General features: G+C 43.8%; 1 protein-coding gene across 11 annotated transcripts in view; it reads left to right on the top strand.

The window, feature by feature from the left end:
- The window catches only part of CSMD2 (CUB and Sushi multiple domains 2), a 481,761-nt gene that overhangs the window by 263,435 nt on the left and 202,982 nt on the right, over window positions 1-15,344 (top strand). For 3 of the 11 annotated variants that reach the window (XM_083453238.1, XM_083453235.1, XM_083453240.1), the window contains 2 exons: window positions 3,617-3,741; window positions 10,493-10,614. The exons of 1 other annotated variant lie outside the window; for it this stretch is intronic. In XM_083453238.1, coding sequence (XP_083309364.1) covers window positions 3,617-3,741; window positions 10,493-10,614 — 247 coding nt within the window. 7 more of the 11 variants (XM_083453243.1, XM_083453237.1, XM_083453241.1 and 4 more) reach the window with 7 other exon arrangements.

Below are 15,344 nucleotides of genomic sequence, written 5' to 3'. Positions count from 1 at the left end.
ACCCCCAAGGTCCCTACTCCTTTCTCCAACCACCACATGTCATGTGCACTTGCTGGTAGTGAAATTATAACACCTTCAGGGGCTTTGCAAAATCAGGAGACCTACACTACCAGATGTTCCTATGCTAGTGTCTTGTGGAAGCCAGTTGTTAGTCCACCACACCTCGACCCGTGTGATGTATCAGAAGGGTCTGCAGAGATTTCCTGCTCCCAGAGGAACAGCTTCTTCCAGAGTCTCCAGTTAAGGGAAAAACTCCTCTCCCACACAGTTCAAAGTAACAATGTGTTTATTGTCTCCAGATACAAAACTAAGCTAATATACTATATGCTGTTACAGTATTCTGGTCTTTGAAGTAAAGATACTTATGTACATGTCCACTAACAGTACCACCATGCTAGCTAACGTTGCTGTGTAAAACCCACAGCCTCTTCCTCTGACTCTCACAGATTCAGAACCTGACAGCAAATAGGACAGAGGACATGAGAAAGGAAACGCCCTAGAGACTGATGTTGCTATGGTAACCCAGTGCATCTCAGAACATGCAGACATGGGGTGTGTGCCACTCAGTACAAGGACCAAGCGCTGTGTAATTTAGCCTGTTGTTCACATTACACCAACACCCTCCTTATGACCTCCAGCAGATACTTCCATGTTGAAATCTCACTGTGCACAACACACGTGGTTGTTGCAGAAAGTAATAGTGAAATGGGGTGGGCATCTCAACATGGCAAGCCCAGCACATGAGTAACGTGTGAATGGGGCCTCTCTCTCTCTCTCAACATGGTGAGGAAAAAGAAAGGGAAATACTGACAAGTCACCACAGTGGGGTCTGTGCTAAAGTTTCCTACTGACTGGATGTGTCCCTAGAGATAGTAGTTTCTATGTAAATTTTTTAGTATGGCCACAACTGTTTACAGAGAGTTATCCCATATCATGTAATTATCACTTCTTTTTGAAATCACTCTTCTCCTCCCCCCCTTCCCCCCTTTTGTTTCAGTGTCTCTTGAAAAGGAGTTATTCCTGTATGGAGGAGTCCTCAGTGAAGGGTTGATGTGGGATTTGAACCCACAGCTGCATACACACTATATAGTTAAAAGCACCCCCCCCCAAAAAAAAAGAATACTGAGAGCTGTAGTTTGATAAGGGTGCTGTGAATTATGCTTCTGCAAGGGGTAAACTAAAGTTCCCATGATCCTTTGGGCAGGAGATTATGTGTATGATGAGTACACAGCCCAAGTCACTCTCACACACCTGAATTCCTGATGACTGCACAGCTAATTTTCCCCAGGCCACAAACACTCAGGCTGTTTCACACATTATCATGCACATTAAAAAGGTAAAGGTAAAGGTGGTGCTGTGGGTTAAACCACAGAGCCTAGGGCTTGCCAATCAGAAGGTTGGCGGTTTGAATCCCTGTGACAGGGTGAGCTCCCATTGCTCGGTCCCTGCTTCTGCCAACCTAGCAGTTCAAAAGCATGTTAAAGTGCAAGTAGATAAATAGGTACCGCTCCGGTGGGAAGGTAAACGGCATTTCCATGTGCTGCTCTGGTTCACCAGAAGCAGCTTAGTCATGCTGGCCACATGACCCGGAAGCTGTACGCCGGCTCCCTTGGCCAGTAAAGCGAGATGAGCGCCACAGCCCCAGAGTCGGTCACGATTGGACCTAATGGTCAGGGGTCCCTTTACCTTTTTAATGTGCATGAGAATGTGTGAGTGTTTGTGGCCTGGGAAAAATTAGCTGTGCAATCATCAGGAATTCAGATTAGATGGTGGCTAAAATATACAGTGCCAATGTCTGTCCTTGTGTAAATTGAAAAGCTGCATGGATTTAACAATCACAGATCAAATACCACAATCAGTCAGAGCTTACATCCTAACCCAAGCAAAGTGCTTCTCAATCCAGACCAGTGGCTGGCACCAATAGTTGTCAAGCTACAAATGTGTGTGTGTGAACCAACCCCTTTGATGGTCTTCTCCAGCCTGGTGCCCTCCAGATGTTTTGGACTAAAACTCACATCAGCCCCAGCCAGCACAGGCAAAACATCTGAAGGATACCATGTTGGGGGAGACGACCCCATGAGGTTGTTTGAATTGCATGAGTGGCTTCCCATTGCTGTGTTGCCATCTCTTCCCTTTGGCTTAAAATAAGCCAGTCAAGCTCTTCACATTGTGTGTGTGAAGGGTGTGTGTGGGGGGGTGTGGATCAATATTTAATCTAACTTCTCTGCCAAGTCCTGATTTGTTCTCTAAAAACACCTTTCAATTTTCACCCCAAGCCCCTGTCCATTTTCTCCTGGAATCTGGGTCAGAACCAAAGAAATAATGATGTCCACTGAGGGATATGATGGGGCAGGGAGGGAGCAAACACACAATCCCATCTAAGAGTATTCGGAGACACTATAAGCTGCAATCTATATGCTACATCAAACGTAAGATGCACACTCAGACCAGCTGCTCTCCAACAGAGGCTTCTCCCTGGTCCATCAATGACATCCTTTTCCCATTGAACCAGAAAATAAGTACTTAGGATGTGGTGAGCTGATTGCTGTGTCAATGAAGTGCCAGTTGCCAAGACACACCATATGCTATGTTGATATTTGGGGCAGGTTAAAAAGTGCAGGTGAGGTGGCACCTTGGTTTGCGTATGTCTTGGTTTGCATACATTTTGGATTACAAACACATCAAACCAGGAAGTGTGTGTCCCAGTTTGTAACCTTTTTTTGGATTACAACTTTTTTTTTGGATTACTAACAAAAAAATTTTGGGAGGCCCCATTTGCAAAAGCGCACCTTGGGTTACAACCTGTTTGGGTTTACAAACGGTCCTCCGGAACAGATTATGGTTGTAAACCAAGGTACCACTCTGTTTAATATGTGTTGAAAATGCCCCTTTGAAATGCCCCTGGTGGAATCGCGAATAAACCTTAGAATAATAAAAAGTTGATATATATCATAGAGCAGGGGATGGGGGACAGGATTTGACTGGCAGACCAGATCCTTAGCTCCATCACTCCTGGCAAGCCACTCGGACAGTTGGATGGGGCCAACCACCTGTCAGTCCCCTGACATCACAATGATGTCAGGTGACCCATTTTCCCTCTGCAGTTCAGCTTGAGTTCAAGCACCAGTGCAAAGCAAGATCCCTGTTGATGCAAACCACCTGTAAAGTCACCACCAATCATTTGGTCAGTGCTGTTTTCACTGTCCACTTTTGGCAGGGATCAGCTGCACTCATGAGCTCCAAGTGGCAGTCTCTATTAGTAGTCTCCCATGGCCCAAAGGCATAGCTTGTAGCTACCACAAGCCATGCATTCAGTATTGTGGACCCAGTCCTGTGGACTCCTTTCTGAACTCCCTCCTGAATTTCAGGCACTTTACAAAATCTTCCATATTTCAGCAGGCTTCTTAAATTGTTCTTATTCTTTGTATGCTTTTTTATAATGAAGTACTCTGCTTAGAAAGTCTGGATGTTGAGGAGCAAATAAATAGATAAATGGCCAGTCAGCTGCCGCAGTGACTTCCTGACTGGAAACCAGAATGCACGAAGAACAGCTTTTAGTTCTTATTGCTGATCTGTTTTCCCAGAAGCTGAAAGCAACACCATTTCTATCTTTCAGGTTAGGATCCAGCATCCAGTTCACTTGCAACGAAGGCTACGATTTGCAAGGTTCCAAAAGCATCACCTGTAAGAAGCTAAGTGGTATGATAGCAGCCTGGAGTGACCAGAGGCCAGTTTGTAGAGGTGAGGCAAGTAACTGTGCAGTGCCAAACACTCCAAATTGGGCAGGAAATTGGTTTCAATTTCCACCTTCTTGGGGGTTCATTATAAGCAGGGAAGGGGGGGAAATATGATGCTGTGAACTGTATCAAGTTCACTCAGTAGGGGTCTCTTTTCAGGGTAGCATCCAATAACATCCTTGCTGAGAGCCTTGGTTGGCCCATTAATCCTGCAGCATGTGTAGCCTGCAGTGGGGCTGGGAATGGTTTAATTGCTTCTCTTTGTTTAATCTTCTAAACACACGTTTCCCTAATTGTAAGGTGTGGTTCAGCTAAAGAGGTGCAGTCACTGAGTTCTTCCTCCAGCTGTCAAACTTACCTCTTTGGCTGGGACAGGTGTGAGCAACATTAGGCACCGAAGCCCATTTTCTAAGTGTTTTAGTGTCCCAAATCAGCAGGAATTGGGATGGTGGGGTCAGAGTGTCCTTCAAGATCCAAACAGTCAACAGGTGTGATCTCCGAAATCCTTTATGCTTAGGCTAAAAGCAAGGAAAGGTGACAGTCGCTGGTTCATGGGGGTTTTCCATAGATGTTTAAAAGTGCAGTTTGAACATTCCATGTTGACATGATGATGCTATACTGACTAGCCTACACAGAACTGCCACGTGCCATGTTTACTGAACGTAACAGGGAAACTTGCTTGAGGTTAATATATTTATTTACTTATTTATTTCATGGAATCATAGAATTGCAGTGGAAGGGACCCCAAAAGTAATGTAGTCCAACCCATTGCAATGCAGGAATCACAGATTGCAGGAATGACAGAGGACCACCCAACCTCTCTTTAACAGCCTAAAGTGCAGGAGAGAGTCTACTATCTTCATTTCTAAAGAAACAGTACATGTAATGAACATAAACTAAGGGCGATTAAACTGTGAACTTCCAGATGTTGTCAGACTCCAAGTCCCATCAGTCCCAACCTGCAATAGCCAATGGTCAAGGGGGGTAGAGTGAAGTTGTAGTTCAGCAACATCTGGAAGACCACAGGTTAGCCACCCCTGGCATAAGCAATCAACAGGGGGGGGGGAGGGACATATGCCAGAGGATCAGTGCTAATAACGCTTAGGGCTCATCCACAATTCCACTCCTGGAAAGCATGGGTCCAAGCAGTTTTCCTCTTGCCCCGCTCCTTTCTAAGGGAAAATTCACTCTTTAGTGATAGATCGGAACAAATGGCAAACTAGGGGAAACCAGAATTGCTGTTTGCTCCGACTGAGTGCTAAAGAGCACCCCCCCCCCCCAGGAAATGTGGATAAGCTCTTAATGTCATCACCAAATAGGGACTCCAAGGGCTCGTCCACACTTCAGAACAAACATCTATCGCGTTTTTTCCTGCAGATTGATGTTTGTTTTCTGATTCAGTGTTAAACAGTGGGTATTCCTGGGGAAAGCATTGGAACAAGTGAGAAAACACTCCGACCCATGCCTGGAAAGGACAAATGGAAAGCCTCTCTGATCCATGCGTTCTGGGCATGGGACAAGTGGAAGTGTGGAATAGCCCTAACCAATTGGAAGGAGAGGATGTATGGTGTACTGGAGATTTCTGTGCCCCATGGGGCACATACAAGGTATTTCTCTGGGCTTACAAGACATTCAAGAAGGAAAGAGAAGAGGCGAGTTTGTGCTAGAGATGTCCTGGAGACGGAAGTTGAGAGTCCTGTCTCCTTTTCTATCTGCTGTAGTATTTAGTCAATAGGGAACATCAGACTTTCCACTTCACTGGATCTCTCCGTCACAAGTCTTTTTGAACCATCACTGCACAGCTTGTGAATTTCTGCTCTTTCCTTTTTTTTCTTGGTACTTGCTTGGCACTGCAAAATCCCGGCTAATTCCCTGATGTGTGGATGAATTAAATCAACATAAGAGGATATTTGGCATAAATATCTGACTCTGCAAATGAATTCTATAGCAACCTTTCATTTGAAATAAGGGAGGACTTGCCAGTGCCATTGTGACAGTGTTAATCATTAATTTTATATACAGTCACAAACTCCTTCCTTTTAAAATTTAGACTTTTCTTATCCCTGTAACTATTTTTTTATACTGTATTTTGGGTTTGTTAGGTTTTTTATTTTAAAAAAAATAACTTTTAAATGCTGAAGCCTTGCCTTTTTGATGAATTGTATTAAGAAGTGAGTTTGCAGATGCTCAACTGGGGACCTAAGGAACATTAGCTGGGTATTCATCAGGACTTCCAAAAACCTACTTTAGCCATTTGGGGCAGGGAAACTACAGGGGACCAGTGAGAAAGGCTCTTGAGAATGATTGCCCATAACAGTACATACTGTGGAACACCCTGAGTGCTATCAAATTCAAGTCTGACCAGCTAGAAGGGCTCTGATCAATGGTGGTTAGTGTCCATTGTAGAGTAAAAGGCAATGACAGGTAGAGCCGATCCCTGACTGGTTGGAAGGAATAAGGCGAGCAGATAGGAGATTGCTAGGGGATTGCTGGGGCAGAACCCCTTTCACCCTAGTGGCTCTGCTAGACTAGGAAAGTTCAAGCAACCCCTCCCCATGTGTTCACTGACTACACTGGGGAGGGGGCAGTCAGATTGCATTCACTGTCCCCACGGCCCCAAATCTGACAGAACTTACTTACTTACTTACATACTTATACATACCCCATCCATCAGGCTGGGTTTCTCCAGCCACTCTGGGCGGCTTCCAACAGAATATTAAAAATACGATAAAGCATCAACCATTAAAAACTTCCCTAAACAGGGTTCCCTATTATTCGCTTGACATCGGATGGGAGGACATCTGTTTGAAGAGACTATGTAGAGACAGATGTTTGCTTGTATGAGCTCCTCTGGTCAAGTGAGAAAGCAGATTAGCCAGGGATCTGGCTTATCCAGAGGAGATCCTGTGCAAATAAACCTGTATACACTTTGGATCCCTTCACATTTAGGGGTATGCTTGTGCCCCTCCTGCACACTTTTACGGAATACTTGCTGAGGATCTTTTCAACATCTTAGACACTGCAGTATACTTTCTAGGTCTTGACTCCCTACCCCCAAATTTTGCAGAAACTGGATCTGATGACTCGCTTCCCCCATGGCCAAACTCCCTGGGTGAACGCCGTGTGCATAGGTGTGTTCTCAAGTATGCCATAACATCTTCCCCCTGCCCTGCCAATTTCCCAGTTAGATATATTTACTTTTCACTTATTGGATGCCCTTCACATCTGACATTCATTTTTTTCTTAAATACACACAGGCACCTTACCTTTTGTCCCTTGCTTTACATTGGCCATATTCTTGTCATACATTAAAAGTGCTATGATACCATGTTAAACAGTCAGGACTTCGCCAAAGAATTCTGGGAGCTGTCGTTTGTTAAGTTCTCTGGGAAGAGGGATCCATTGTTAAGGCACTATGAGAAGTGTAGTTGTGTGAAAGGAATGGGTTTCCTAGCAACTGTCAGTGTTCTGAACAAACTACAGCTCCCATAATTGTTTGGGGAGGGAGCATGACTATTTAAAGTAATATCATTGTACTTTAAATGCATGTAGCCAGTTCTCTTGTTCCTCGTTTTCTCTTTTTGCTTCTCCTGCTCTGCCCTTCTACATTCAGTCCCTTCTTCCCCACACCATGCCTGAGATGTCTTCCTCTGTCTCCTATCTCCATCTTTTTTTTGCTAAATGAACCATTCCTGTGGGATGTCTTGGCTCCTGACATACAGACATCTCCATCTGTCTCTGTATTCAAACAGCTGCTGAAGACACTCTTCTTTGCTCAGGCATCTCCTCTGTGGTCATTTCTTCTTTCGTATCACCCTCATATTACGTCGCCCTTGTTTCATCTGTAATGTGAGCAAGAGGGCAGGACCTGTGCTTTCCTTTCATTTGGAGAAAAAGAAATCTGTGTAAATTTAATAGATTCTTCAAAACTGCTATTATTATTACCACTAGCAGCAATTAGTCATTATTATTTATAAGAGTAAATATTGTTAGTATTTTGAGGATGGATCCAATTTAGTGTGTGTGCAACACTTGATTTGTTTGGTTGGGGCAAAAGTAAGGATAGCACAATAGGCTTCCAGGAATTGCTTCAGAGAAGGGATTTATCTCAGTGATGTGGCACACAATTTGCATGGAGAAAGTCACCGGACATCTCCAGGTAGAGCTGTAAAAGACTTCTATCTGAAACCAAGAGGTCTGTTTCAGAATAAAGCAGCTTAATAGTTTGGCGAAGGGATGTAGTTCAGTGGTAGAGCACACAGAAAGTCCCAAATTTAAGTCAATTCAACTTTGATCCCCAGCAGCTCCAAGTAGGTCTGGGAGAGATTCCTGTCTGTAACCCTGAGCAGGTGATGCCAGTCAGTGTAGACAATGCTGAGCTAGAAGGACCAATGGTCTGACTTGATATGAGACAGCTTCCTCTGTTCCTGCTCAGATCCAAGAGACACTTACAAGAAATTCCTCGTATGTTGCCTCCCAAATTGGTGTTCAGAGCATTTAAGGTCTAAAACTGAGCCTTTCATGAATCTGAATCCTACTCTGAAATGAATTTTGATGCTGGCATCCAAACTTATGGATTTCCCCATGAACCCAGAGAGAGACACTTTGTGTCCACCTTTTCTTCTTAAATCTTGCCTTTTTATCCTCTCTTTCATCCAAAGTGTTCTTCAGAAATATTCTCCATCATCCCAGAACCTGTGGAAAAGCCAAACTTAATTTGACTGCCTTCTATTAAATATTTACAGTGCTGGGATTTGATTAGGCCTTCAGGCTGAGCGTGGGTGAAGGAAGTTAAAGCCCACCTCACTCTCTATCAAGAAGCCATACTGCAAAACAAATTTGATAGTGTTGCCAATAGTCTGCTTAGCTGCCAGGTATGGCCTCTTCTCCCTGCTCTTTTTTGAAATAAATTGATTGCATCTTGAGATATCTATGCCAAACCACCTTCTCAGTTTCATAAGTGCGGAGTTATATGCACAATCTTGTAAGGTGCTCTGCATCTTTTGAATCCCAGCTTTATTTCATTTTTATTTCGTTTTTCTTCTTGTAAAAACAAGAAATATAAAATAAGTTTCTAGCTCTCATTGGTGGTGGAGCTAGAGTTTGTAAATGAACTATGAAGGGTAAATAATTTATAATGTTATTGCCTTAGAATTCGGCCACAAGACTTTAAGGTATGTTTTGCTTCTTTGTTTGTTTTGTATAACTCAAGTCTTACAAACCAACACTTGAACATTTTTTTTAAAAAAAAACTATTTTAAAAAATGCACAGGGCAGTCCTCATCATGTCTATTCAGAAGTAAATCCAATAAAATTTGATGGAGCTTACTCTCAGGTAAATGGGTATAGGTCTGTAGATTAGATTTGTGGGAGCAAAAGACAAAAACACTCAGCTTTATAAACACCCCCTCCCCATAAGTACAGTTTGGGTTTGTTATTTTTGTGTTAGGGAGGGGGTTGGTTTTATTATTATTATTATTATTGAGTTAATATCCCACCCCACCCCCTTTCTGCTACTGTACTTGTGTGATTACTCTGTGCATTCAAGATCCAAAATGTGGGATGATCCTGCCTTTGGGCAACCTGTTTACAGTAGCCCAGGCCCACACAAGCTGTGACCCAATAAACCAGCTGGGGCTGATGGGAGTTATGGGGACTGGGAAAAGAACTCTGGAATCAGCAATGCTTGGGTCAGATTTTGAAGGACTCACTCCTGCGCTTGGCTCAGTGTGGCATCCCTGCCACTGTGTCCTAATACTACTGCAAAGGTGGAAAGTTGGGGATAGCCCTCAGGTTGGCTAGCACATAATTCATATGCAGAAGGTTTGATCCACTGGCACCTCTGAGTAAAATGATTTCAAACAGTCTGGCTTGGAAGCACAATGGAGAGCTGGCACCCATTGGAATAGGCCCAGCTTTTCCAGCTGTTCTTCTTCCAGCTGTTTTGGACTACAACTCCCATCAGCCCTGGCACCATATGTCTGGGATGGTTGAGGCAGGTGAGAGTTGTGGTTCAACACATCAGGAGGGCACATAGTTGACAAAGTGCTGGGCTAGATGGACCAATGGACCCATTTGTGGAATACTCTCCCCAAGGAGGCCCATCTGGCACCTTCATTGCATATTTTTAGGTGACAAGCAAAATCATTCCTCTTCTCCCAGGCCTTTGGCTAATTAAACAATCTATGCCCTTTTAAACTCAGGGGGGTTATTGTTTTGTTTGTTACTATGCTATACATTTGTGCTTTTATACTATAAAAGCTCTGTGATCCTTGGATGAGGGGCAGTATATAAATTTAATTAATAGTAATAATAACCCGAAATATCTGGAGGGTAAGAGGTTGGCACAGTCTGCAATCAACTGAACACAGGCCACCAGCCTTGCATTGAAGTCTGCCAGGTTCTTGATAATCCCATCCCCCTTACAGAGTCAAAGGCAGGCAGCAGAAGCTGAGCCCTTGTGTATTTCCATACATGACTAGTGGGATGCATTCAGCTTGGTGGTCTTGTGATGTGTGGGCTGGGAGCAGATGATCTACAGGTGCTTTTTCAGTTTGTTCCTTTTGTGCTTCTATGACTTGGTGGGTGGAAAGCAGAGTGGTGGGGTGGGATGAGGAAACAGCAGATAAAAGATGACACCTAATTTGCTGCCTGTGCATTCCTGGCCTCTTAACAAAGGGGCTACCCCAAACTTAAATATTCCCTCCACACATACTCCTTGCTTTTTGTTTTCCTTCCCCCCCCCACCCCCACAGCTAGGATGTGTGATACGTACCTCCGAGGCCCCAGCGGCATTATCACATCTCCAAACTATCCTGTCCAGTACGATAACAATGCCTACTGCGTGTGGGTGATAACAGCAGTCAATCCAGCCAAGGTAGGTCTTGCAGATGCATTGCTGGGGGGGGGGGATTGGGTGTGTGCCCTTTTTGGGAAACCTGAGCAGCGTGTTTGCAAAGTTGGGCTCATAATTCAGCAGCAAGCCTGGTAAAGGGCAGGAAGTTGCATCAGCAGCAGGTGAGAGGCATATGAAAGTAGGGCGAGGCAATCATGTTCCAAACTAAATGGCTAAAATGTAGCTACAGGCTCAGCCATGGGACAATCCAGCTAATGCTGTCTTCCCCAATCTGCTGCCCACCTGATGTTTTGGGCTGCAGCTGCTACAACAAAATACAGCAATGCTGGCTGGGGCTGATGAGGGTTGTAGTCCAAAACATCTGGAAGGTTGGTAAAGGCTGAGCTAATGCAACCAAGGAAAGTTGTGTTGCTTTGTAATGTGATGCAGATATGCCATACACAGGTCAAGAAGGCCTTCAATTGGCAACAGGGAGGTGGGATGGATGCAACAAGGTCTAGAGTTTCTGTCCGACTGTTCAGACAGACCTTTAGCATTTAGCGTTTGGTCCCAGCAAATGGTCTGAAGGCACTCAAGCTAAACAAGCCTGAGTCTAGTTAGTCCCCAGAAAGGGAAATGCTTCGGAACATCATGAATGCTGCCTTGGGTTCCATGATGGAAGAATGGTGGGATATAAATGCAAGGAAATGGTACTTAAATGAATAAATCTAACCTGGAAGCATTTATAGAACTTGCTGGCAGTGTGAATATATGCATGAAAACTTTTGTTATGTCATTTATTCTTACTTGTTGTTGTTGTGGCCCATCCTGAAAATTAGAACTAGATTTAAGTAAATCAACATAGCTGAAAAGGGATGCCCATTTTTTTGAACCAGTGGGGTTATGGTTCCCTGTGTATTCATTATGTATTTATAGCACTTTACCCTGAAAAAAGGCACCCAAAGCAGCTTACAGATTTTTTATACATAAAAAAATATTAAAGTGATTTACATACCACAGTTAATTTAGAGAATCCCATTGCGGTATCAGCAGATACTCAACCATAAGACACTCCTGCCTTCACTTATAATATAAAATATCACAATATAAAAGGAAAGAAGATCAAGGAGCAAATTTGCACACAGGCTCCTACATGCAGAGTTCTTGTAATGACCAGCTGGTTTGAAAAGATTTCAAGGAGAGGAGGGTTTGAAAGTTGCTGGTTTCTCAGTGGAGCCTATGGGGGGCGGCTGCAATCATTTCCATATTCCTCTCTTTCCTGGGGGACAGGCTACCAATCGCTGTTAGCCATGATGGCTAATCACGCTTCTGAGTAATGCTTCTGAGTACCAGTTGCTAGAAACTGCTGGTGGACAGTTGTGCTCAGGTCCTGTTTGTGGATTTCCCATGGGGGTCTGGATGGTCACTGTGAGCACAGGGGGCTGGGCTAGATGGAGTGTTCATAGAATCATAAAATTGTAGAGTTGGAAGTTACCCCAAAGGTCATGTCTTTCAACCCCCTGCATTGCAGTAATCTCAACTAAAGCGTCCATGACAGATGGCTTTTGCTTAAAAACCTCCAATGAAGGATAGTCCACAATCTCCCTAGGGAGTCTGTTCCACTGTCAAACAGCTTTTACCCTTAGAAAGTAATACCTGATGTTTAATCAGAATCTTATTTCTTGTAGCTTGAAGCAATTGGTTTGTGTACTAACCTTCAGAACAGGAGAAAATAAACTTGCTCCATCTTCCATGTGACAGCCCTTAAGATATTTGAAGATGGCTATCATATCTCTTCTCAGTCTCCTCTTTTCCAGACTAAACATACCCAACTCCCTCAACCATTCTTCATAAGACTTGGTTTCCAGACTCTTAATAATCTTGGTTGCCCTCCTCTGCACATGTTCTAGCTTGTCAATATCCTTCTTAAGTTGTGGTGCCCAGAACTGGACACAATATTCCAGGTGTGGTCTGACCAAACAGAATAGAGTGGTACTATTACTTCCCTTCAGGTGAACATTAGACTCATGTTGATGCAGCCTAGAAAAGCATTAGGTATTTTTGCTGCTGCATCACACTCGACTCATGTTAAGCTTGTGGTCTACTAAAACCCCTCGATCCTTTTCCCATGTACTACTTGCAAGCCTGTTTTCCTTCATCTTATAATTGTGCAGCTGTTTATTCCTACCTAAGTGTAGAACCTTACATCTGTCCCTATTGAAATTTATTTTGTTAGTTTTGGCCCAGTTTTTTGATCTGTTAAGGTTATCTTGAATCCTGATTCTGTCTTCTGTGGCCTTATTACCCCTCCCAGTTTGGTGTCATCTGCAAATTTGATGAACAACCCCTCAGTTCTTTTCATCCAAGTAATTTATAAAGATGTAGAACAACAACCGGCCCAGGACAGTACCCTGTGGCAGCCCATTTATCTCTTTCCCCCAAAAATGATGAGGTACCATTAGTGAGCACTCTTTGGCTTGGGTCAGTCAACCAGCTACAAATCCACCTAGCAGTAACCTCATCCATTAGCCTGATCCAATAGGGTCTTATGTTCTTATAGCCTAGTGGAATGGTTGCACCAGATGACAGTTGATGGAGGACTCTGGTGGAGCTGACATTTTTCCAGAGCCAGCAGAGTCCCATTTCTTCCTCTGCTATAGCTTGCTGTGATAGTTCCTTCCCCTTGCCTATGACTAACAAAAGGAAAGTGAATTCTGTAAAAATATACACCATCCATTGCACGATATAGGGGAAATTATGCACATGGACACTGATCTCAGAATTGCATTGAGTATATGCAGCCCCAACTGTATGGGTCTAAATTGTCTTGTGCAGAACAAATACTTGATCAGTAGAAGGGTTGTATCTCAGTGGTTCGAGATGTCAGAGAATTCCATCAGAAACAGAAATCCCTGCAATTTGTTTGTTCATCTGAGATCAGGAATGAAAAATCATACTACTGAATATGAACATTATTCATTTTTGTTAGTTTTTAGTACATAAATATTACACAAATAATTGCATTATTTTCTGCATTGTTTCCCTTCTACTGAAATGAGTTGAAATTAATTACACAACTAATTATGCTACTAATTGCATAGGTGTTAACCATAGCAGTGAGTGATACAAATAATGTAGAGTTTAGTAGAAACCGAACTGTAGCAAAATGGAAATAGTGTGGTGTTGATCCTGGGCCCTGATAGAAACCACTGCCTCCTTGCATGCCTATCAGTGGCACAATATCTGTTTTGGATGCAGAGGTCTTCAAATTCAATGCCTAGCATCTCCAGATAGGGCTGTCAGAAACTCTGGAGAGTTGTTGCTAGTCAGTGTAAATGGAACAATAGTCTGAATCAGCTCCAGGATTGTAGTAGTTATTAGATCAAGGCAGGGTTATAAAGTAGCATTCATGAAGCTGGTGCTCTTCAGATGTTTTGGACTACAACTCCCATCAGCCCCAACAAATACAGCTGTGTTGGCTCTGATGATGAGAGTTGTAGTTGAAAACATCTGGATAACACCAGGCTGTTAAAGGGTTTAATAAATAATATTTGGAGTATCCCTGGTCCCCCCCCTTTTCTTTGAAGTAGCCCCTGCTCCTTTGTGTTTATATCTCCCTCCACATTCAGAACTTGTTGAACGTGGGCATCTCTTTTTGTTCTAGTAGAGTGGCTGCAGAAAGGTTGAGTGCTTTTTCTCCAGTTCTGGTGTGGGTGAGAGAAAGAGGGAGAGAGAGCATATACAGGCCCCAGAGAGATGGGGAGATATTGAGCAATTACAGGACCCACTTTTCAAGAGAGAGAGAGAAATCCAGTCACTGGCCACCCACAGGTTTCAGGGGTATTGCTACTGCCACTATAGTGTTGTTGTTGTTTAGTCGTTTAGTCGTGTCTGACTCTTTGTGACCCCACGGACCAGAGCACGCCAGGCACTCCTGTCTTCCACTGCCTCCCGCAGTTTGGTCAGACTCATGTTTGTAGCTTCGAGAACACTGTCCAACCATCTCGTCCTCTGTCATCCCCTTCTCCTTGTGCCCTCCATCTTTTCCAACATCAGGGTCTTTTCCAGGGAGTCGTCTCTTCTCATGAGGTGGCCAAAGTATTGGAGCCTCAGCTTCACGATCTGTCCTTCCAGTGAGCACTCAGGGCTGATTTCCTTCAGAATGGATAGGTTTGATCTTGCAGTCGATGGGACTCTCAATAGTCTCCTCCAGCACCATAATTCAAAAGCATCAATTCTTCAGCAATCAGCCTTCTTTATGGTCCAGCTCTCACTTGCCACTATAGTAGATTAAGCTAAAAAACACTCAAGTACTCTGACATGAAGTTTTAAAGTAAGAACCCGTGCCTAGAAAGAACAGGACAAACGGTAAGTTAGAATAAGCCCTCATTGAGGGATAGCCTGCCCAAGCAGACCAAGGAAAGAGCTCTTTTCTTGCGTGGCTGGCTGCTGTTGATCCAAGAGGGAGAATGGTCCAGATGGCAGTTGGGCCAGGCAGATGAATGGAAAGACCCTCTCCATTGACTTTTGTCATGGTGTATGTTTAATGTGGGGTAGGGGCTGTAGGGCTGTAGCCCTCCAGATGTTAATGGACTACAAGTCCCATCTTTGATCTTGCTGGCTGATGGGAGTCCAACAACATCTGGATGGCCACAAGTTCCTCACCTCTAGTTTAGCATGAAGTGTGACGTGTGAAGAGTTGTACCCCGTGTAAGGAACATGAAGGATTACAAGGAGAAGATGCAGTCATCTTTTGTTGGGACCCTTTTGCT

Source organism: Podarcis tiliguerta (genome assembly GCF_965153285.1).
Source record: "Podarcis tiliguerta genome assembly, chromosome: 8".
Classification (NCBI taxonomy): Eukaryota; Metazoa; Chordata; class Lepidosauria; order Squamata; family Lacertidae; genus Podarcis; species Podarcis tiliguerta.
Note: the sequence above shows the minus strand (reverse complement) of the source record. Positions and strands in the feature narration are given on the sequence as shown.